The 25,634-nt window shown below is 44.9% G+C and overlaps 1 protein-coding gene across 1 annotated transcript in view; it reads left to right on the top strand.

Moving 5' to 3' along the window:
* LOC140720576 (NACHT, LRR and PYD domains-containing protein 3-like) overlaps positions 1–24,824 on the top strand; it is a 44,379-nt gene extending 19,555 nt beyond the window's left edge. The window contains exons 7-12 of the mRNA XM_073035410.1: positions 9,579–11,316; positions 18,361–18,447; positions 23,080–23,250; positions 23,406–23,576; positions 23,732–23,899; positions 24,063–24,824. Of these exons, the coding sequence (XP_072891511.1) occupies positions 9,579–11,316; positions 18,361–18,447; positions 23,080–23,250; positions 23,406–23,576; positions 23,732–23,899; positions 24,063–24,150 (2,423 nt within the window). The 3' untranslated portion in view covers positions 24,151–24,824. The remainder of the gene's footprint in view (positions 1–9,578; positions 11,317–18,360; positions 18,448–23,079; positions 23,251–23,405; positions 23,577–23,731; positions 23,900–24,062) is intronic.
* The last annotated feature ends 810 nt before the right edge of the window (positions 24,825–25,634 follow it).

Here is a 25,634-nt window from a genome sequence, read left to right on the forward strand (position 1 = left end):
GATATCAACCCTCTCGCTTTTTTTCACTCTTTATATATCTGGGAAAGAAAAACAAATCTTTGATATCCTCTCTCGTGTTATTGACAATAACCTCGCATTTCCTGCACATTCAGGTATATCAACACGACCCAAGCTGTAAATTCCAGGCATCCACGACCCTGTGAAAAAATGACCCAAACATGCTGTAAATTTACCCCATCTCACCTTAGCCAAATGCCCTCTGGTATGAGTATGATCTAAGTTGAAAGCAAAATGCAGGCTCTCTACCCAGACTCTTATCTTATAAACTTCAGTCAGATCTCTATTCTAACTCCAGAATAAACAAACCAAATTTATCAAACTTCTACTTGTAGCACATGCCACTGAACACAGGCAAAACCCTGATGAACCTGTTCTGCACCCTCTCCAATCCTTCCCAGAGCTGGACAATCAGAAGTGAACACAATACTCCAGATGCTGCCTAAAACCATCAGAATTAGGAAGAGAATTAAGCTATTCGGCTCTGCGAATTTGCTCCGCAATTCCTTTCAACCCTATTATCCTGCCTTCTGTAAATGTTGACGCTCTTCCGAATCAGGAACATAGACCTGCATTTTAGTATACCCATTGACTTGTCTTCCTCAGCTGCCTATGAGAATAATTTCAGATTCACCACACACCAGCGAAAGCAATTTCTCGCAATGTGGGTCCCCGCCAGACAAGACAATTCCCCACAGTTCCCAAGCATGTTAATTTTCTTTATGAACCTCCCATATGGGACCTTGTCAAAGACTCTACCAATATCCAAGTAGACAATATCCATCTGTAAATTCATCCATCACCTTTGTCACCTCCTGGAGGAACACAATCAAGTTAGCCAGACGCAAACCCCACCCAAAGCCTTGCTGATGAACCCTCAAACATTCTCCCTTTCATACTCCCATGCAGCAGAAAATATAAAAAAACTGAAGGTCTGTACCGCCAGCTTTAATGCTGCATTTATAAGACTATTGATTGGTCACTTATTATGTTATTACTGGCTGTTAATAATAAGGCAATTTTATATATAAATTTGTAACATCGTGTATCTCATTGAGAAAACCACAATACTTACAGAAGAGCAGAAAGAATACCATTAGTGTATGAACGGATTTAAGAAACAACTGATAATAGATTATGTAATTCTATATCAAACCCTCAGGAAAGCTGAAATCTTTCAATGTTATATTGTATCAAAAACATTTGATTCCCTCCCTCGCAGGGTTAAGAGAAGTTCCAAATATATATAAGATTAATCCAATACTTGTGAAATTTCTACAACATCTAATAAAACATTGGTGTACAAGAATCACCCTATTAACAACCACAAAGGAACAACCACCGTTATAAAAATAAATGTCGGGATTTTTCAGTGTGACTCACAAAGCCCACTATGGTTTTGCGTGGCTTTAAACCTGCTCATAATTTACAGAATTGGACAAACCTCAGGTATAAAATCAGATTTTTTAAAAAATGAATTATACCTTGACACAGCTGTACATTGATGATTTGAAATTATTTACTCTTGCATCAGTAAATCTAAAACAAATAATTTAAACAATGGAACTAATTTCCAAAGATATAAGCATGAACTTGAGACTAGAAAAGTACAGAACATGAAACATAAAAAAAGGTGCAATAGAGCCGGTAGAATATCAAACAGAGCATCAGGATTCAAGGCAACTAATGGATGAATATGAAACATATATTTAGAATATCAATAAGCAAAGAAAATAGGTCATCGTGTGATAAAGCAAAATCTTTCAACAAAATTTACTTCAAGGCCGAGGAAACGTTGAATTTACTGCGAGCCTGAAGAAAAGGTGAATTTATATCAAGGCTGAAGGAAATCTGCCAAACAGAGCTGAACAGTAAAAATATAACAAAGGTACTAAACTCTCCCTGTGCCCATATTGACGAATTCTTCTGGTATGAAATGGATCTGGAAAATTTGCAAAAAAAAAACTAAGAACTTAAATAACAATTTCTAGAAAACACCATGTGCACTGGTGCGCACTTAGATTGATATGAACGAGGACAGTATGAATACAATGAATAACAGATCTAAAACAAATGGCACAACAGCAAGAAAAACATTCTCAGGATCAGGGTTAATATCACGGTGATATGTTGTGAAAAGTGTTTTTCTGCGCCAGCGGCACAAATGTAGTATATGTATACAATTGTACAAGTAGAATTGTATCAGCTTGAATTAATGAGTCTGATGACCTGGTGGAATAAGCTGTCCCGGAGCCTGCTGGTCCTGGCTTTTATGCTGCGGTACCGTTTCCCAAATGGTAGCAGATGGAACATTTTGTGTTTTGTGAGTCTTGGGTCCAGAATGATCCTTTGGGCCCTTTTTACCCCGTGTCTGAAACGTCCTGAATAGTAGGAAATTCACATCTAGAGACGCATTGGGCTGTCCGCACCACTCTCTGCAGAGTCCTGCAATTAAGGGAGGTACAGTTTCCATATCAGGGCATGATGCAGCTAGTCAGGATGCTCCCAATTGTGTCCCTGTAGTAAATCTTTAGCATTTGGGAGCCTATACCAAACGTCCTCAACCATCTGAGGTGAAAGAGGAGCTATTGTGCCTTTTCTCACCACACAGCTGGTGTGTACAGACCACGTGAGGTCCTCAGTGACGTGGATGCCGAGGAACTTAAAGCTGTTCACCCTCTCAGCCCCGGATCCATTGCTGTCAATGGGGGTTATCCTCTCTCCATTCCTCTTGTCTTTGCGACATTGCAACCAGCTCCTTTGTTTTTGCGACATTGAGGGAGAAGTTGTTTTCTTGACACCACTGTGTCAGGGTGATGACTTCTTCTATGCAGGCTACCTCGTTTTTAATTGAGATTTGGCCAATCAATGTGGTATCATCAACAAACTTAATTAGCAGATTGGAGCTGTGGGTGGTAACACAGTCATGGGTATATAGAGAGTAAAGGAAGGAACAGGACATAGCCCTGATGGGCACCTGTGTTGAGTGTCAGAGGGGCAGAGGTGAGGGAGACCCCTCTTACAACCTGCCGGTGATATGACAGGAACTCCACGATCCAGCTGCACAAAGCAGGGTCAAGGCCGAGGTCTCTTGAGTTTCATGTCGAGCCTGGAGGGAAATGATGGTGTCGAATGCTCAACTCTAGTCCAAGAACAGCATTCTGACATAAGCATCCCTCTTCTCCAGATGCTTAAAGACAGTGTGCAGAGCAGTGGCTATTGTGTCATCTGTCGATCGGTTGTGTCGGTAGTTGAATTGTAGGGGGCCCAGTGTGTGTGACAGCGTGCTACAGATGTCGTCCATGAACAGCCTCTCAGAGCATTTGCTTATTATTGAGATGAGTGCGACAGAACACCAGACGTTCAGGCATGTTGCCTTAGTCGTTTTAGGTACAGGGACAATGGTGGATGATTTGAAGCAGGAGGGCACTCTAAACCTGGAGAGGGAGAGATTAAAAGTATCCGTAAGCACACCTGCCAGTTGTGCCGTGCAAATCCCAAGCACACGGCCTGGGATGCCGTCCGGTCCCGAGCCTTGCGACTGTCCACTCGTTGGAAACACCTGCGTACTCCAGACTCAGAGATGACCAATGTGCATGTCGCATCGGCAGCTCTCCTCGGGGGTTCAGTGTTGTCGATATCGAACCAAGTGTAAAACAGATTCAGCTCATCGGGGAGAGAGATGGTAATGTTGGCAGCACCATTGTGCTTAGCTTTGAAGTCCGCGATGGTGTGCAGACCTTGCCATAAGCTGTGTGTGTTGTTGGTGGAGAGTTGTGCCTGAATCCTGTCTCGGTATTGTCGTTTCACTGTCTGGGATGACTTTGCACAGATCGGAGCTGAATTTCTTGAGCTCCTGCTGATCACCAGCATTGTAAGGTGGCGGTCACGTGGCAAGTGCTATTCACACGGAACTGTTGATCCAAATTTTGTGGTTTGGGCAGTCCTGACCGATTTCTGGTGGAGAACATCCCTCCTCTGTGATAATAACACACAGCTGAGGAAGTTGTGATTACAGAGCTGTGATAATAAGAGCCGTGACTCCCTCAGCAGAGAGAAAGGTTTACACAGCAGCACCAGGTACTCCAGATCTGGGGAACAAAAGGATTTGAGGCAATGGACATTCCAGGGTTCCATCAAGCATTAATGACCAGGAAGCATTGTGTGTGTGTGTGTGTGTGTGTGTGTGTGTGTGTGTGTGTGTGTGTGTGTGTGTGTGTGTGTGTGTGTGTGTGTGTGTGTGTGTGTGTGTGTGTGTGTGTGTGTGTGTGTGTGTGTGTGTGTGTGTGTGTACTGGATGACGGCACGGTCGTTGGTGACTGTCAGGGCCAATGCTGGATCTGCGGACCTGGGAGCAGTTTGAACACGGGACAGCTGGGATGCAGGCGCTTGGGTAGTTGGATCCTTCTTGCATCTCATTTTCTTTTCAGCAGTCGCTTTTCTGGGTTCCTCAGAATTCTTCTCTTCTCCGTGGATCAGCGGCTGCCACTCGTTGACCTCCATATTTGCCTGAGAGAGCTGCTATTTAATTTGGTCCTTGTACCTCTTGTGCGGAACACCATGATCTCTCTTACCTTGGGAGAGTTCTCCGTAGGGTACTGATTTTTGTAACGAGTTCTCCATGCGAGGCCATGTCCTGTCCAGTGGAGCTGTCTCAGCAGCAAAATGGCTTCAGGCATGGAAGTTGAGCATATAGAGTTATGCATGTCTGCGTGATTATATGAAATGTTAAATTAAATTATTTGTGCTAAAATAGAAATAAAAAAAGAGATTAGTGAGGCACTATCTATGGGTACAATGTCCATTCAGAAACTGGATGGCCCAGGAGAAGTTGTTCCTAAATCGTTGAGTGCGCTCCTTAATCCGATCTTGTGCAGTAGTCCCCGTGAACCAGACGGTGATGCAGCCAGTTACAATGCTCTCCAAGTTACACCTGTAGAAATATTCGAGTGACGTTGGAAACTCCTGAAGAAATATAGCCACTGTTGTGCCTTCTTTGCAGCTGCATGGGTATATTTGGTCCAGGTTAGATACTCGGAGATATTGACAGCCAGGAATGTGAAACTGCTCACTCTTTCCACATCAGATCCCTCGATGAGGACTGGTGTGTTGTGTTCCCTCATCTTGCCTTTTCTGAAATCCACAATTAGCTCTAAGGATATATTTTCATCAACGCAAGCAGGATTCAGCACTCCGTACAGGCATATGCAATTCTGATAAGGGGTACACATCACTGAACGGAAATGAAAACATAACCCATAAAAATGAATAAACTAACATAATAGTAGAAAATGTTAACCAGTGGAAGAGTCTGACTCCCCATGGAAGACGTCCCCACGATCTTTTTTTTTATATTTTATTTTTTTTAATTTATTAAATTTTAGAAATTACAAGTAATCAATGTGATAATAAAATAGTAAGAAAAATAATGTTGACCCTCCCCCTCCCCTTAACCCCCCCCCCTTAACCCTTATCTAAAGAAAGGAAAAAAAAAGAAAGAAAGAAGAAAAAGATTGCCTGGATATCGGAGGACCCCCACATGCTCCATGAAGTTCAAAATAATTTTAATATTTATTTTTACTTTCCCCAATTACTATGATTTTATCTTTAAAGGACCTGTGTATTTAATCCTATCTTTTGTAAGTATGGGAGCCAAATTTTCAAAAATATATCATATTCATTTCTTAGATTATACGTAATTTTTTCAAATGGAATACAACTATGTATTTCATTATTCCAATGATCCATAGTTAAATATAAATCAGATTTCCAACTAACTGCGATAACTTTTTTGGCTACTGCCAATGCAATTTTTACAAATTTTTTCTGATACTTGTTCAATTTAAGTTTCGGTATTGTCCCCTCAATGTCTCCTAATAAAAATAATAATGGACTATGTGGCAGTTGTACTCCAATAATTTGTTCCAATAAAAGTCTTAAATTTATCCAAAATGGTTGAATTTTATAACAGGACCAGGTAGAATATAAAAAAGTACCAATTTCTTGACCACATCGAAAACATTGGTCAGACATATTTAAATTAAATCTATTTATTTTCTGTGGTGTTATATATAATTGATGTAAAAAATTATATTGTATTAAACTAATTCGAACATTTATTGTATTTCTCATACTATCAAAACATAGTCTTAACCAGTTTTTGCCATCAATTTTAACATTCAGATCAGATCCCCATTTTTGTCTTGATTTATGAATTCCTAACTTAATTGTTTGCTTTTGAATCACATTATACATACAAGATATAATTTTTTTAATTTTTCCTTTCTGAATTAATATTTCTACTTCACTAGGTTTTGGCATCAACATTTTTTGTCCCAGCTTTTCTCGTAAATAGGCTTTACAAGAGTTGATAACGATGTTAAAAATTTGTATAAACAAAACTATTTGCCATTATTAAAAAAAATAAAAGAGGATCTTGATAAATGGATAATGTTACCAATAACATTAATAGGTAGAGTTAATGCTGTAAAAATGAATATATTTCCTAGATTGCAATATTTATTTCAAAATTTACCAATACAATTACCTCAGAAATTTTTTCAAGAACTGAATAAATATGTAAGGAAATTTCTTTGGAAAGGTAAGATGTCAAGAATATCATTGGAAAAATTGATATGTAAATTTGATTTGGGGGGTTACTACTTCCAAATTTTAAGAATTATTATAAAGCAAATCAACTTAGATTTATTGCGTCTTTTTTTGATGAAGAAAAATCGGCATGGATTAAAATAGAATTTGATAAAATAGGAGAAAATATACCAGAGGATTTTATATATAAATGGGAATCCAAATGCATACGGGGAAAAAAATAATCTCCTATATTAAGACACTTGATTGATTTATGGAATAAGGTAAATATGGACGATGAGATAAAGAAATCTTTATTAGCAAAAAGAACTTTAATTCAAAATAGGCTTATTCCTTTTACAATGGATAATAAACTTTTACATAATTGGTTCCAAAAGGGGATTAAATATATAGGTGATTGTTTTGAAGGAGGTATATTGATGTCGTTTGATCAATTAAAAAATAAATTTAAAATATCAAATAATACTCTTTGTTGTTATTTTCAATTAAACGTCCCCATGATCTGAGCCGACTAGATGTCAACAAGGAAGTGTCGAGCGCCTGGCTCAGAGTTGGAGACCTTTTCCCAGAAACAGAAGAGATCATTGAAACAATACAGGTCAAGGTTGTTAACACATGTAGTTATTAATAATACAGAATAAAAGACCAATAGGTTCAAGACGATAAATGCTGAGAATTACAAGAGAAACCAGACACAATCCAACACTTTACAGGATCTTGCTGTAGTTTAACTGAATCTCATTACTTGCACAAGCACTATCAAGTGGTGGACAACATTCCCAAAAATCTCGCTTAAACGACAACTGATGAAAAACACCATAACTTACTATAAGTACAAACCAGCTCCACTTTTACAGTTAGAGTCCTTCATATCATATTGCGACTGATCATTATTTCAGATAGGATAATCCATGATAACCGTTCGGATATAATTTTACAGAACAAACAAGTAAAAACAACTTTTTGAATATATATATAGCCATTCCAAACACAACTTACAGAAATGAATTAGTGAAAAACACCAGAAATATGCTGAATTAAAAGGGGAGATCGAAAGACTATGGAACACGAACAGGGTATTCATTATCCCAATCGTAATATTGATAACTGGCATCATCCCAAAGGCTTTACACAATCGTATTAATAAATTAGGCCCACACGGGAATACTTGTGTAAATCTTCAAAAACCCACAATACTATACACCACGAGAATAGTCTGAAATTTCCTATCAATTCAATCATGAATGTGCTTGGCTATGCCCGTACCTCCAGTTTTACCAGGTTAGGCTAAGAAAATATTAATAACAACAACAACAACAACAACAAATCCTCAAACCGCATCACAACGGGATAAAGTGCCAACTAGAAAATAAAAGACAAAATGTTGTCAGTCATAATATACACCTCAGGATTCTGCACAGTACTGTAGTTTTAGGTGTTGAATTCTACAGTTTACGAGCATAGTTTCAAAAACAAAACCCTGACCTCCCAATGATCCTTTGGCCTTCTACCTTATTGTCTGCCTGCACTGCATTTTCTCAGCAACTGAAACACTGTTTCCCTGAACTATTCTGTTCCGTTTTTCCTTGTACGACCTCATTGCATCGATGTGATGTAACGATCTATTTGGGTCGCATCCAGAAAAGTTTTCCATTTTACTGTGGTGCATGTGTCAATAATACAGCGCCCCTTGGTTGCTTAAGATTGTTTTACTGGGGGTTGGTAGTGGGGTTGAGCTGCCACGAACTTATGTAATGCTCCCAGTGGCATGCGACTAAAATAGCCTCTGGCAACAAAGTCCAGCTAGGGCCGTCACGTGTGGTTTAGCCACTAAGCCCAGTGGAAGCAATTCTTCTGAATGGTGCCTTACAGCCAGTCACTTTGGGCAGATGAAGCTCATCGGCCGTGATTGGCAGCTCACCCAGGAACAGGAAAACTCTGATCTCAAAACTCTGCTGCCTTGCAACTATAACCCCTCATGGGGAAGAGTTTGGTAGTAAACCCAGTGGGAAAATTCTGGACCTGGAGCCCCTAAGTCAGTGTTAAACAGTGTTCAACGCAGACTGGCATATCCTGCGACACCTCTGGTCCCAAGCTGTGTCAGTCTCTGCCGTTCTGTCGTGTTCATCAGATGCATGGAGAGAGGGAGCTTGCTACATCGGCAGAAGCTTCCTCTCCATATCGGAGTGTCCCGGCTTGCAGGGGTAGGACATCCATGGCTGACTCTGACAGACGGAGGCCTTATAAGAGAGCACCCCACACCCCCACAGCAAGACTGATGAGTAGCATTTGCCAAGACTTCACCACCCTCTCCCACAAACACGATGTACATCACTGAGACAGACGCTTGTGGTTTCTTCCATTAACGGAGATTTCATCTTTCCACCAATCCTCCATCACTGCGATTGAAAACCAGTCATTTTCTTTCTTGCCATTCCGATGGGTTATAGATCCGCAATTTCACTGTGATTCTCACCCAGACTCTGCCCGACTTGAGTATTTCCCGCATATTCTGCTCCTGTTTTGATGCAAGAGCAGTGGACACCTGTGACTCCCCAGTGTGCAGCTTTGCCAAAATGCACAGTGTCCTGCTCTCCATATTTCCACACAAGATCAGCATTAACATTATCTGTTAATGATGCAAGCAATGCTTTAAATATAGTGAAATGTTGCTTTAACGGAAGTGCAGTCAGGATTGGAATAGGATATCAGGGGTATCTTCACCATCACAAGTAATGAGTACCAGAATATGAGAATTGGACATTTTCTGGGACATTCATCGCTGTTAATTCCAGTGTCTGTGAACAGAAATGTACTTCCTGTCCTAATATCCATGGAAGCATTGAATTAATTCATGTAATCTCAAACACAGAATATTGGAATGCATTTAGAAATTTCTTTGTCCGTTGAACTATTTAATATTTTGACTACGTTCTCTGTTCCCATGGAAGATGTTCAACAGAAACACAAGGAGAATCTGCGGGCACAAACTGAAACACTGAGAGTGAACACGATCCTGATGAGGGAGAAGGTGAAGGTTTTCCATCTGGTTGATCGATACGCTGAGCTCACGGTCATTTCTACTGTTCGAGATCGGACACTGGTGGAACATGAGCTGCTGGTAAGAGGCAGAGACAACGAGGAGTGGAGAGAGAAACATCTCCGTGGAAAGCTGGAAAAAATCCGGACTGATCAGTTGTTCCAGAGCAGCTTTTCCCGGAGTAAATCCAAATCTGGGAGTTCGGCAGCAGTGGCCGGAGTCCCGGGGATCGGGAAAACAACAATGGTACAAAAGATTGTTTATGATTGGGCCACGGGGAAAATATACCAACAATTCCAGTTTGTCTTCAGTTTCAAATTCCGGGATTTAAACACCATTAACTGCAGAATAAACCTGAAGGAACTGATTCTGGATCAGTATCCTTACTTTGGGAATATCCTGAGAGAGGTCTGGAAGAACCCAAAGAGATTGCTGTTTATATTCGATGGTCTGGATGAATTCAATGACACAATTGATTTTGCTGACAGTTGGAGAGATACAGAACATCGGTCCACATGCTCAGATCCTGAATTCAAATGCAAGGTGTCTGATATTGTGTACAGCTTAATCCAGGGCAAGATGCTCCCAGGGTGTTCAGTGCTAGTGACCACCCGTCCTACTGTGTTACATTTATTGGAAAAGGCTAAGATCAGTGTCTGGGCTGAACTCCTGGGATTTGTCGGTGAAGAACGGAAGGAATATTTCTTCAGGCACTTTGAAGATCAGACGGTGGCAGCAGCTGTTTTCAAACACGTGAAGGAGAACGAGATACTGTACACCATGAGCTACAACCCCTCCTACTGCTGGATCCTCGCTCTGGCACTGGGCCCCTTCTTCACACAAAGAGTCAGGGACCCGCAGCGAGTTCCCAAGACCATCACCCAACTGTACTCCTACTATATTTACAACATCCTGAAAACCCACACCCGTGAGATTGAGAACCCCCGTGATGTGTTACTCAGGGTTGGTCAGATGGCCTTCAGAGGAGTGTCCGAGAAGAAGATTGTGTTTACAGATGGAGATTTGATCAAGTACAATCTGCAGCCTTCCCAGTTCCTGTCCGGGTTCCTGATGGAGCTTTTGGAGAGAGAGGATTCTGCCCGGAGCGTGGTGTACACATTCCCACACCTCACTATCCAAGAGTTTGTAGCTGCAGTCACACAATTCCTGATCCCAGATGGCAGAGATATTATGAAACTCCTCACTGAAACCCACAACATGACAGATGGGCGATTTGAGGTATTTCTCCGTTTTGTTGCTGGTCTTTCCTCCCCAATGACAGCTCGGTGCCTGGAGGAGTTTCTGGGTCCATTTCCTCATGAAACAACCTGCCGGGTGATTGACTGGGTGAAGGAGGAGGTTAAACGCCAGATTGGAAACACAATGAGTAAAGCTGGTAAAAGGAGATTCCTGAACACATTGCACTACCTGTTTGAGTCTCAGAATCGTGGACTGGCTCAGGCTGCACTGGGATCTGTGGAAACACTTTCATTCAGTGGAATGACACTGACCCCGATTGACTGCGCGGTCCTGTCTCATGTCATCGGACTCTGTGATACAATAAAACACCTCAAACTGGAGGACTGCCACATTCAGTGTGAAGGAATCCAGCGTCTGGGACCCGAGCTGCACAAGTGCCAGGAGTTGAGGTAACTTGATTTATCTCTCACTCTGAACTGTGGAACTGTTCCATTGCGTTATTTCAATGTAATGGAATTTGGGTTAAACTTTAGTAAATCAGATTGTGAAGAATTGTGACAAATGCCCAGGGGATCGGTCAGTAATATCTCAAGGACGGGAGGGTTCTGTGGTTCCTTGTGAAGGGATGTTGGAGACTTCATCAGATCAGTGACACCCAGACCGACACTGACTGCAGCAGGTGGGTCAGAAATTCACACTCCCTTCCCGGTTAGGGACAAGAGACCGTCAGCAGACTGATCCAGTCAGAGGGAGAGAAATACAATTGTCAGATTGTCCTCACCTGCCCCTCCCCGTGTATGACTTTGCTCACTACCAGATACGCAGAGAGAGAGAGGGCGCATTTCCTCTGGGCCTCTGTTCAGACCCAACACACAAGTACAAAAATTATCTGCATCCTATCGTCTCGTAGGATTACCGTTTAACCTTGGAATCCTGTGGGATCTCTCTTCTCAATCCCGCTTCCTCCTGTGGGATCTCCCTTCTCCATGCCCTTTCGTCCTGTGGGATCTCTCTTCCCCATCTCCCTTCCTCCTGTGGGATCTCAATTGCCCATCCCCTTTCCCCCTGTGAGTTTTCTCTTCCCTATGCCCCTTCCTCTGCGGGAGCTCTCTTCAATTCCACTTTCCACCTGAGTGAACTCTCCTCCCCATCCCCCTTCATAGAATCATAAAATCATAAAACACAAGCGCACAGAAAACAAGCCATTCGGCCCTTCTGCTCTGTGCCAAAACTTTATTCCACTAATCCCATTGACCTGCACGCAGTCCATAACCCTCCAGACCTCTCCTATCCATGCATCTATCCAATTTATTCTTAAAGCTTAAGAGTGAGTCCGCATTTTTTACATCAAATGACAGCTCGTCCACACTCTCACCACTCTCTTAGTGATGAATTTCCTCCTAAACCTTTCCCCTTTCACCCTGAAGCCAAGTCCTCCTGGAATCTATCTCTCCTAATCTATGTGGAAAGAGCCCATTCGCACCTACCCTGTCGATACCCCTCAGAGTTTTGTAACCTTCTATCAAATCTCCCCTCATTCTTCTGGGCTTCAAGGAATAAAGTCCTAACCTGTTCAATCTTTCCTTGTAACTCAACTCCTGAAGACCCGGCAACATCCTAGTAAATCTTCTCTGCACTCTTTCAATCCCAGTGATATCCTTCCTATAGTTCAGTGACCAGAACTGCACGCAATACTCCATATTTGGCCTTACCAATGTCCTATACAACCTCACCATAACATCCCAACTCCTACACTCAGTACTTTGATTTATGAATTCCAGGATGCCAAAAGCCTTCATTACAACCCTGTCTACCTGTGACGTCACTTTCAGGGAATTATGCATCTGAACTCCCAGATCCTTTTGTTCCTCCGCACTCCTCAGTGCCCTACCATTTACTGTGTATGTCCTACCTTGATTTGTCCTTCCAAAATACAACACCTCACACTTGTCTGCATTAAAGTGGTGACTAGTGGTGTGCCTCAGGGATCTGTACTGGGTCCAATGTAGTTTGTCGTTTGCATTAATGATCTGGGTGATGGATGGTAAATTCGATTAGTAAGTATGCAGATAATACTAAGATAGGTGGCGTTGTGAATAATGAAGGTTTCAAAGCTTGTTGTTCAAAGATTTAGGCCAGTTAGAAGAGTGGGCTGAACGATGGCAGATGGAGTTTAATGCTGATAAGTGTAAGCTGCTATATTTTGGTAGGAATAATTCAAATAGGACATACATGGTAAATGGTAGGGCATTGAGGAATGCAGTAGAACTGAGTGACCCAGGAATAATGGTGCGTAGTTCCCTGAAGGTGGAATCTCATGTGGATAGGGTGGTGAAGAAAGCTTTTGGTATGCTGGCTTTATAAATCAGAACATTGAGTATAGGAGTTGGAATGTAATGTTAAAATTGCACAAGGCATTGGTAAGGCCACATTTGGAGTATTGTGTACAGTTCTGGTCACCGAATTATAGGAAAGATGTCAACAAAATAGAAAGAGTACAGAGGAGATTTACTAGAATGTTACCTGGGTTTCAGCACTTAAGTTACGGAGAAAGGTTGAACAAGTTAGGTCTTTATTCTTTGGAGCGTAGAAGGTTGAGGAGAGACTTGATAGAGGTATTTAAAATTATGAGGGGGATACTCAGTTGACGTGGATAGTTTTTTTCAATTGAGAGTAAGGGAGGTTAGAACAAGAGGGAATGAATTGAGAGTGAAGGACCAAAAGTTTAGGGGTAACACGAGGGGGAACTTCTTTATTCAGAGAATGGTAGCTGTGTGGAACGAGCTTCCAGTAGAAGTGGTAGAGGCAGTTTCGATTTTGTCATTTACAAAAAAAATTGGATAGGTATATGGACAGGAAAGGAATGGAATGGAGGGTTAAGGGCTGAGTGCAGGTAGATGGGACTAGGTGAGAGTAAGCATTCGACATGGACTAGGGCCGAGATGGCCTGTTTCCGTGCTGTATATGGTTATATGTCATATGTTATAAATTCCATCTGCCATTTTCTGGCCCATTTTTCCAATTGGTCCAGATCCCTCTGCAAGCTTTGAAAGCCTTCCTCGCTGTCCAAAACGCCTCCATCTTAGTGTCATCAGCAAATTGCTGATCCAATTTATCACATTATCATCTAGATCTTTGATATAGACAACAAACAATGGTCCCAGCACCGATCCCTGAGACACGCCACTAGTCACAGGCCTTTGTCTGAGAAGCAATCATCCACTACCACTCTCTGTCTTCTCCCACCCAGCCAATTCAAATCCAGTTTACAACATCTCCATGGATACCTAGTGTCTGGACCTTTAGAACTAACCTCTTATGTGGGACCTTGTCAAAGCCCTTACAAAGGTCCATGTAGACAACATCCACAGCCTTTCCTTCATATGCATTCTTGGAAACTTCCTTGAAAAACACTACAGGATTCATTAAACATGATCTACCATGAACAAAGCCATGATGACTATCTTTAATCAGCCCTTGGCTGTCCAAATCTGTGTATATCCGATCTCTCAGAACACCTTCCGCTAATTTACCTACTATTGATGTCAGGCTCACTGGCCTGTAATTAGCTGGTGTACTTTTGGAGCCTTTTTCCAACAATGGAACAACATGAGCTACCCTCCAATCCTCCAGCACCGCACCCGTGGCTAAGGACATTTTAAATATTTCTGCCAAGGCCCCTGCAATTTCTACACTAGTCTCTCTCAAGGTCCAAGAAAATATCATGTCAGGCCCCGGGGGACTTATCTACCTTTATTCACTGTAAGGCAGCAAGCAGCTCCTCCTCTTTAATCTCTATACGTTCAATGACACTCCTGCTTGTTTCCCTTAATTCCATATCCGCTATGCCAGTTTCCTGAGTAAATACTGACACAAAAAAACTTTAAGATCTCCCCCATCTCGCGAGGCTCCACACATAGACGACCACTCTGATCTTCAAGTGGAACAATTATGTCCTTTACTATCCTTGTACTCTTAATATACTGGTAGAAACCCTTCGGGTTTACCTTCACATTATCTGCCAAAACAACCTCATGTCTTCTTTTTGCCTTCCTAATTTCCTTCTTTCGTAATCCCTTACATTCTCTATGCTCTTCAAGTACCTAATTTGTCCCTTGTTACCTATACCTACTAAACACCTACTTAACCAGATCGCCAATATCCCTTGAAAACCAAGGTTCCCTATCCCTGTTAACTTTGCCTTTAATCCTGGCAGGAACATGCAAACTCTGCACTCTCAAAATTTTACCCTTGAAAGCGTTCCACTTACTGAACACATCCCTGCCAGAAAACAACTTAACCCAATCCACTTTTCCCAGATCCTCTCTCATTTCCACAAAATTGGCCCTTCTCCAATTCAGGACCTTAACTGGTGGACCAGTCCTATCCTTATCCATAATTATCTTGAAACTAATGACATTATGGTCACTGGACCCAAAATGTTCTCCTACACATACTTCTGTCACCTGACCTGTCTGGTTCCATAATAGGAGATCAGGTACTGCACCCTCTCTCGTTGATACCTCAAGATATTGATTTAGAAAACTTTTCTGAGCACGTTTGACAAACTCCACGCCATCTAACCCTTTCTCAGAATGGGCGTCCCCGTCAATATGTGTAAAGTTAAAATCCCCTACGATTACAACTTTCTGTTTCTTACATTGGTCTACAAACTCTCTACAGATTTGCTCCTCCAATTCTCTCTGACTATAATACAACCCTATTAGTGTGCTCACACCTTTCCCGTTCCTCAGCTCCACCCATATGGCCTCTGTAGACGAACCCTCCGCGCAGACCCGTCTACGCACATCTGTGATATTCTCGGTGACTGGTAATGCCACTCCTCCCCCTTTCATCCGTACCCCCTATCACGTCTGAAACAATGGATACCCGGAACATGAAGCTGCCAGTCTTGCCCCTCCTGCAACAAAGTCTTACTAATAGCAAAAATATCAAAATCATCGTGTGCCAATCCACGACGTAAACTGATCGGCCTTACGTACAAAACTCCTTGCATTGAAATAGATGCACCTGAGAACATTTCTGTCACGTACAAACCATTGATATCTGTCTATACAAGCAGTCCTTGCATGACGCTTATCCTCCTCCACCTCACTATCTGCTCTAACACTCCGGTTCCCCTCCCCCTGCAATCTAGTTTAAAACCCCCGGAGCAGAACTTGCTAACCTACCGGCAAGGATGTTAGTCCCCCTCCAGTTCAGGTGCAAACTGTCCAATTCGAACTGGTCCCACCTCCCCTTGAAGAAAGCCCAATTGTCCAGAAACATGAACCCCTCCCTCATGCACCATCCCCTCAGCCACGTATTTAGTTGCATTATCTTCCTTTTTCCAGCCTCACTAGCACGTGGCATGGGTAGCAATCCACCTGTGGGATCCCCATTCCCCATCCCCCTTCTTCCTGTGCGATGTACCTTCCCCAACTGACATTCTCCTGTGGGATCCTGCTTCCCCAAACCCCTTCCTCCTGTATGATCTCTCTTCCACGTCCCTCCTCTTCCTGTCGGATCCCTATTCCCCATCGCCCTTCCTCCTGTGAGATCTGCCTTCGACATCCCACTTCCTGCTTTAAGATCGCACGTCCATCCAACCTCCTCCTGTTAACCGTCCCCCTTCCTGCTGATGGGCCTCTGTACCCATTCCCCTCCTCCTGTGGCATCTGTCTTTCTCATCTCCCTTCCTCCAGTGGGATCTCTCTTCCCCATCCCCCTTCCTGCTGATGGGTCTCTGCTCCCATTCCCCTCTTCCTGTGGCATCTGACTTTCTCAGCTCCCCTCCTCCCGTAGGATCACTCTACCCCATCACACTTCCTCCTGCTGTATCTCTCTTCCTCATGCTCCTTCCTCCTGTAGAATGGCTTTTCCTCATCCCCCTTCTTTCTGTGGGATGACTCTCCCACATCCCCTTCCTCACTCCCTTGATCTTTTTTCATCTCCACCTCTGTTCATCCTGTGGGAATCTCTCTTCCCCATCCCACTTCCTCCAGTGGGATCACTCTCCCCCATCCGCCTTCTTCGTCTGGGATCTCTTTCCCCATCCACCTTCGCCAGTGGAGCATTTGTTCCCATCCCCCCACTCTTCTTGTGGGATCTCCCTTCCACATCCCCCTTCCTCCCGTGGGATCTCTCTTCCACATCCCCTTTCTCCTGTGGGATCCCTCTTTCCCATCTCCCTTCCTCCTGTGGCATCTCATCCCCATCCCCCTTCTTCCAATGGGATTTATCTTCCCCACTCCCTTTCTTCCTGTGGGATCTCTCCTCCCATTCCCCCTTCATGCACTCTCCTTCCCAAACTCCCTTCCTCGTGTGGGATATCCCTTCCCCATCACCCTTCCTCCTTTGGGATCACTCGTCCATCTGACTTCCTCCTGTGGAATCTCTCTTCCACATCCGCCTTCCTCCTGCGGGATCTCTATTCACCATCACCCTTTCTCGTATGGGGCCTATGTTCCCATCCACCACTCTTCTTTTGGGATTTCTCTTCACATCTGCCTTCCTCTTGAGGGATCTATCTCTTCCCCATCCCCCTTCCTCCTGTGGGATCTCTCTTCCCCATCCCCATTCCAGCTGTTGGATCTCGATACCCCATCCCCCTTCCTCACGTTGGGTCTCTCTTATCCACCCCCTTCCTTCTGTGGGATATCTCTTCCCCATCACCCTTCCTCCTTTGGGATCACTCGTTCATCTGACTTCCTCCTGTGGAATCTCTCTTCCACATCCGCCTTCCTCCTGCGGGATCTCTATTCACCATTACCCTTTCTCGTGTGGGGCCTCTGTTCCCATCCCCTACTCTTCTTTTGGCATCTCTCTTCCACATCTTCCTTCCTCTTGAGAAATCTATCTCTTCCCCACCCCTTTCCACCTGTGGGATCTCTCTTTCCCCCCTTCCTCCTGCTGGATCTTTCTTACCCATCCCCCTTCCTCCTGTGGGATCTGTTCCCCATCCCCCTACCTCCGCTGATTTATCTCTTCCCCTTCGCCATTCCTCCTTTGGGATCTCTCATCCCCATCCCCCTTCCTCCGGTGGGATTTATCTTCCCTACCCCCTTTCTACCTGTGGGATCTCTCTTCCCCATCCCACTTCCTCCTGTGGGATCTCTATTCACCATCACCCTTTCTCGTGTGGGTTCTCTGTTCTCATCCTCCACTCTTCTTGTGGGATCTCTCTTCCCCATCCCTTTAGCTCGGGTGGGTCTATTTCACTGTGTCCCATTGACATTTCTGCTTTTCTGTTAGGAACATTTTGTTTAGCCATCTGGAAATGAGAGAGTTTACAGGGTCACACCGACAAACTAAATTACCGACATTTGGTGAATACGCTGGAGCTGGGCAGTGAGGGGCAATGACTGAGATGGGAACTCCGATCAGTGATTTACTGAAGGTTTTAATGTTTCCTGAAATATCCGAGCGAGAGAAATTCCGCTAAACCCACGGTTTGAATCACTTTGTTCATCAATCTGTCTGTTTGTGTTTAGACTTGGGCAGAATAAAATGGGAGATTCAGGAGTGAAACTGGTGTCTGCGGCTCTGAGGAACCCAGAGTGTAAAATACAGAAACTGCGGTAAGTACCAGGCTGTGGGAGATTGTGTTTACAGTCACTGGGTGTCTGACACTGAACATTAATGTGATCAGCAAAAACAAAGAAACATAGAAAACATACAGTACAATAGAGGCCCTTCGGCCCACAAAGCTGTGCCGAACATGTCACTACCTTATAATTACCTCGGTTTTACCCATAGCCCACTATATTTCTAAGCTCCATGTAGCCATTCTGGAATTAAAAGACCCTATCGTTTCCGCCTCCAGCAGCCCTTTCCACGCACTCACCAATCTCTGCGTAAAAAAATCTTACCCCTGACATCTCCTCTGTACCTAATTCGAAGCACTTTAAAACTATGCCCTCTTGTGCTAACCATTTCAGCCCTGGGGAAAAGCCTCTGATGAACCACATGATCAATGCCTCTCATTATCTTGTACGCCTCTATCAAATCACCTCTCATCCTCTGTCTCTCCAAGAGAAAAGGCTGAGTTCACTCAACTTATTCTCATAAGGCTTGGTCCCCAATCCAGGCAAAATCCTTGTAAATCTCCTCTGCACCCTTTCTAATGGTTTCCACGTCCTTCCTATAGTGAGGACACCAGGATTGAGCACAGTACTCCAAGTAGGGTCTGACCAGGGTCCTATAGTGCTGCAACATATAACCATATAACAATTACAGCATGGAAACAGGACATCTCGGCCCTTGTAGTCCATGCCAAACGCTTACTCTCACCTACTCGCACTGGCTCCCACTCAGCCCGTAACCCTCCATTCCTTTCCTGTCTACTTACCTATCCAATTTTACTTTAAATTACAATACTGAACCTGCCTCTACCACTTCTACTGGAAGCTCATTCACAGCCACCACTCTCTGAGTAAAGAAATTCCCCCTCGTGTTACCCTTAAACCTTTGCCGCCTAACTCTCAGATCATGTCCTCTTGTTTGAATCTCCCCTACTCTCAACGGAAAAAGCCTATCCACGTCAACTCGATCTATCCCCTTCATAACCTCTCAACTCTTAAACATTACCTCTCAACTCTTAAACTCAATCCCACTACTGCTGAAGGCCATTACACTGTACGCCGTCTTAATTACAGAGTCAACCTGCATAGCAGCTTTGAGTGTCCTATGTACTCAGACCCCAAGATCCCTCTGATCATCCACACTGCCAAGACTTACCAATAATACTATATTCTGCCATCATATTTGACCTACCAAAGTGAACCACTTCACACTTATTTGGGTTGAACTCCATTTGCCAATTCTCAGCCCAGTTTTGCATCCTGTCAATGTCCCGTTGTAACCTTGGACAACCCTCCACACTATCCACAACACCCCCAACCTTTGTGTCATCATCAAATTTACTTATCCATCCCTCCACTTCCTCATCCAGGTCATTTATAAAAATCACAAAGACTTGGGGTCCCAGAACAGATCTCTGAGGCACTCCACTGGTCACCGGCCTCCATGCAGAATATGACCCGTCTACAACCATTCTTTGCCTTCTGTGGGCAAGTCAGTTCCGGATCCACAAAGCGATGTCCCCTTGGATCCCAGGCCTCCTTACTTTCTCAATAAGCCTTGCATGGGGTACCTTATCAAATGCCTTGCTGAAATCCATATACACTACATCTACTGCTCTACCTCCATCAATGTGTTTAGTCACATCCTCAAAAAAATCAGTCAGGCTCGTAAGGCACGACCTGCCTTTCACAAAGCCTTGCTGTCTATTCCTAATCATATTTTGCCTCTCCCTACCTCTCAGGATCTTCTCCATCAACTTACCAACCACTGAAGTAAGACTCACTAGCCTATAATTTCCTGGGCTATCCCTACTCACTTTCTTGAATAAGTGAACAACATTCCCAACCCTCCAATCCTCCAGAACCTCTCACATCCTCATTGATGATGCAAAGATCATTGCCAGAGGCTCAGCAATCCCCTCCCTCGCTTCCCACAGTAGCCTGGTGTACATCTCTTCCAGTCACGGTGACTTATCCAAATTGATGCTTTCCAAAAGCTCCACCACATCCTCTTTCTTAATAACTACATTTTCAATTTTTTCAGTCCACTGCAATTCATCCCTACAATCGCCAAGATCCTTTTCCGTCATGAATGCTGAAGCAAATGATTCATTAAATACCTCCGCTATTTCCTCTGGTTCCATACGCACTTTTCCATTGTCACACTTGTTTGGTCTTATTCTTTCACATCTTGTCCTCTTGCTCTTCACATACTTGCAGAATGCTTTGGGGTTTTCCTTAATCCTGTCTGCCAAGCCCTTCTCATAGTCCCTTCAGCTCTCCTGATTTCACTCTTAAGCTCCTTCCTGCGAGCCTTATAATCTTCCAGATTCATGTCATTACCTCGTTTTTTGAACCTTTCATAAGCTCTTCTTTTCTTCTTGACTAGATTTACAACGGCCTTTGTGCACCATGGATCTTGTACCCTACCATCCTTTCCATGTCTCATTGGAACGTACAAACTCAGAACCCCACGCAAATATCCCCTGAACATTTTCTACATTTCTTCAGTATGTTTCCCTGAGCGCATCTGTTTCCAATTTATGCTTACAAGTTCCAGCCTTATAGGCTCATAGTTTCCCTTACTCTAATTAAAGGTTTCCCAAGCTTGCCTGATCCTATCCCTCTCTAATGCTATGGTAAAAGAGATAGAACTGTGATCACTATCTCCAAAATGCTCTCCCACTGAGATACCTGACACCAGGCCAGGTTCATTTCCCAATAGCAGATCAAGCACAGCCTCTCCTCTTGTAGGCTTATCTACATATTGTGTTAAGAAACCTTCCTGAACACACCTAACAAATTCCACCCCATCTAAACCCCTCACTCTAGGGAGATGCCAATCAATATTTGGGAATTTAAAACCTCACACCTCAACAACCCTGTTATTAAAACTCCTTTCCAGAATCTGTCTCCCTATCTGCTCCTCGATGTCCCTGTTACCATTGGGTGGTCTACACAAAACACCCAGTAGAGTTACTGACCCCTTCCTGTTCCTAACTTCCACCCACAGAGACACCTTAGACAAACCCTCCATGACTTCCTCCTTTTCTGTAGCCGTGACACTATCTCTGATCAACAGTGACAGGTCCCCACCTCTTTTGCCTCCCTCCCTGTCCTTTCTGAAACAATTAAATCCTGACACTTGAAGCAGCCGTTCCTACCCCTGCACCATCCAAGTCTCTGTAATGACCACCACATCATAGCTCCGAGAGCTGATCCACGCTCTAAGCTCATCCGTTCTATTCATCATACTCCTTGCATTAAAATAGACACATCTCAAACCATCGGACTGAGTGCCTCCCTTCTCTATCACCTGCGCATCCTCCCTTTCACACTGTCTCCAAATTCTCTCTATTTGTGAGCCAACCTTCCTCTCCTCCATCACATCAATTTGGTTCCCTCCCCCCAGCAATTCTAGTTTAAACTCTCCCCAGTAGCCTTAGCAAACTTTGCTGCCAGGATATTGGTGCCCCGGGATTCAAGTGCAACCCGTCATTTTTGTGCAGGTCACACCTGCTCCAAAAGAGGTCCCAATGATCCAGAAATCTGAATCCCTGCCTCCTGCTCCAATCCCTCAGTCAATGCGTTTATCCTCCACCTCATCCTAATCTTATTCTCACTGTCATGTTGCACAGGCAGTAATTCCAAGATCACTACCTTTGAGGTCCTGTTTCTCAACTTCCTTCCTAACTCCCTGTAGTCTGTTTTCAGGACCTCTTCCCTTTTCCTGCCAGTCACTGGTACCAATATGTCCCACGACCTCTGGCTGTTCTCGCTCCCACTGCAGGATATCTTGGACGTGATCAGAAACATCCCGGACCCTGGCACCTGCGAGACAAACTACCATCCGAGTTTCTTTCCTGCGTCCACAGAATCGTTTGTCTGACCCCCTGACTATAGTCCCCTATCTCTGCTGCCTTCCTCTTCCTTTCCCTGCCCTCCTGAGCCACAGGGCCAGACTCTGTGCCAGAGGCACTGACACTGATGCTCCCCAACCCATAGGCCATCCCCCTCCGGCAGTACTCGAACAGGGGTACTTATCGTCAAGGGGTACAGCTACTGGGGTACTCTCTAGTACATGCTTCTTGGCCTTCCCTGTCCTGACTCTGACCCACTTCTTCAGTCTCCCGTGGCCCCGGTGTGAGCACCTGCCTGTAGCTCCTCTCTATCACCTCCGCACTCTCCCTGACCAGACGAAAGTCACCGAGCTGCATCTCCAGTTCCCTAACTCGGTCCCTAAGGATCTGCAGCTCGACACACCGGGTGCAGATGTTGCCGTCCAGGAGGCTGGGAGTCTCCAGGATCTCCCACTTCTGACACCGAGCACAGAAAACCAGCCTCACACACATACTCTCTGTCTGTATTGTCAACAGATAACCTACCTCGCCTCGACCCTTTATCGCCGAAGCCCCGTTGAGCCAAAGCCTTCCTACTCTGTCTCCCGCTCCTCTGACGCTCACTCTGTAAATCTGTCTTCCTTTTAAACTCTTCTCGCTGTTTTCACTGGCTGACTTGCACAGTCGTGCTGAAGAAAAAAATCAGCAATTCTGTTACTGATAAACACTGGGGATTTGTACCGTCTCCTGTGTCTCTGTGTCCTTCACCCTCACTCTCTCTCATCTCCAGGCTGAGGGAGGTCGGTCTCACAGATTCTGGTGCCGAGGATCTCGTCTCCGCTCTCAGTACAAACCCATCACTGACGGAGCTGAACCTGAGTGATAATAAACTGGGAGATTCAGGAGTGAAACTGGTGTCTGCGGCTCTGAGGAACCCGGAGTGTAAAATACAGGAACTGCGGTAAGTACCAGACTGTGGGAGATTGTGTTTACAGTCACTGGGTGTCTGACACTGAACATTAATGTGATCAGTAATTGTGTTACTGATAAACACTGGGGATTTCTACCGTCTCCTGTCTCTCTGTTTCCTTCACCCTCACTCTCTGTCATCTCTAGGCTGTGGGATGTCGGTCTCACAGATTCTGGAGCCGCGGATCTCGCCTCTGCTCTCAGTACAATCCGATCACTGACGGAGCTGAACCTGGGTTCTAATAAACTTGGTGATTCAGGAGTGAAACTGGTGTCTGCGGCTCTGAGGGACCCGGAGTGTAAAATACAGAAACTGTGGTAAGAACCAGACTGTGGGAGATTGTGTTTACAGTCACTGGGTGTCTGACACTGAACATTAATGTGATCAGTAATTGTGTTACTGATAAACACTGGGGATTTGTTCCGTCTCCTGTCTCTCTGTGTCCTTCACCCTCACTCTCTCTCATCTCCAGGCTGAGGGAGGTCGGTCTCACAGATTCTGGTGCCGAGGATCTCGTCTCCGCTCTCAGTACAAACCCATCACTGACGGAGTTGAACCTGGAATTTAACTCTCTGACAGACGGATCTGTCCCCGCTCTCCACCGCCTCATACTGACCCTCCCGAGACTGAAGCAGATCGAGTGAGTGTTTGTGTTAATGTTCAATGTGATAAAATATCAGCGGATCCGCGGGTTTTCTGGTGATATTTGTCTGTGAGTGTTGTTGAAACATTAACCCCAGTCCCTGTTACTGACACTGTTGTGTAATCTGTTTATTTTATCTTTATTCTCCCATCTGTTTCAGGCTGGGGGGGAATCGGTTCAGTGTGACCGGGAGGAAGGAACTGGGATCTCTGCGGGAATCCAGACCCGGACTGAGAGTGGCCGTGTGAACATCTGAATGTGTGAACATCCCCGCCCGCGGGATGGGGACATTTGGTCGATTCCCTGCCCTCCCCTTTAATTCCCGCCCTTACCTTTAATGGCCGCGCGCCTGGTTCAACTCTCAACAGTTTTAACTGAACCGGCTCAGGTCTCGCGCTGTGTGTCGCTTGGAACGGTCCCGCCGTGACGTCATTCCGCCTGTTGTCCGGCGGGTCAGCTTCCGCCGGATGTGCGGGTTCGAGGCTCTCCCACGTGACACCCCGGAGAATTACCCAGACAGGAAGAGCTCGGGGGTCCGGGGCTCAGTCTGGGACACCGGTTTCCCGGGGTGGGATTATCCCGGGAGAGAATCCTTTTGCTCCCTTTGCTGAGGACGGTGCATTCGGCAACCTGGCCGATATAATGATGTTAAATTGACAAATCCCTCGGCAGTGACCCTGGATCTGCAGCGATCCCGGACACGGCCCTGAAGTGTGATTTTATAATCGTCGGTTCCCCGATGCAGAGTGACGGTGAGAAACGGGACTGATTATTCAACCGGTCACTCGTTGTCGCCGGTCAGTTAATTGTGTGTGACTGTGAGTGAGTCGGGAGCAGCTTATTTATTCCCGCACGTCAGCAGCTCACACATTGTTTGATTTACATTTGTCATGATGAAATCAATAAACCACTGTAACTTCCTGTCCTGGTGCCGGACTCGAGTTTTATTTGAGGTTTCTGCTGCCCCCCGCACCCTGTGCACTGCAACAGTGGGTCGGAGCTCCTCACACTGACACAGTAGCGTCTCAGCTCCAGGCTGAGGGAGGTCGGACTGGCAGAGTCTGGGTGCCCAGGATCTCATCTCCACCGAACTCCCATTCTGGCTATCTGTCCCCCTCCAGCCCCCCGATTGAAAATGGTGACCAGGGAGGGAACGACAGAAGGATTTAGAATGGTCACCAGGGAGGGAGTGAAAGGTTGACTGAAAATGGTCTCCGGGGAGAAAGCGATGGGCTGAGTGACAATGGACGCCAGGGAGGGGGCGATGGGCGGAATTAAGATGGCTGTGGTCACCTTGTTTCTCATGGCCGGCAGGGAGGGAGTGATACACTGACAAGAGAGTGGGAGTGACAGGCAGAGTTAAAATGACCGACAGGGTGGGGATGACACACTGACTGAAAATTTTAACGCGGGGAGGGGGGAGTTATCTGCTGATTAAAATAGGATTCTGGATTAAAGCCTGAATATAATATTATTACCGGGGCAGAGTGTTGCGCCGAGATAACAGTGTCACCAGGGAGGGGGTGACGCACGCAGTGAAAATGATCACCAGGGAGGGAGGGATGCACTGACAAATCCGAGGGAGTGGCGGTCCGACCTGAAATAGTAGTCCCTGATTCCTTTGTTACAATGGCCGACAGGGAGAGAGTGATGGACAGACTTCAAATGGTCAACAGGGAGGGAGAGATGCACCGGGAAAAATGGCCGAAATTGAGACAGTGGCACATTGAGA

This window comes from Hemitrygon akajei, unplaced genomic scaffold (assembly GCF_048418815.1).
Source record: "Hemitrygon akajei unplaced genomic scaffold, sHemAka1.3 Scf000045, whole genome shotgun sequence".
In the NCBI taxonomy this organism is placed as follows: Eukaryota; Metazoa; Chordata; class Chondrichthyes; order Myliobatiformes; family Dasyatidae; genus Hemitrygon; species Hemitrygon akajei.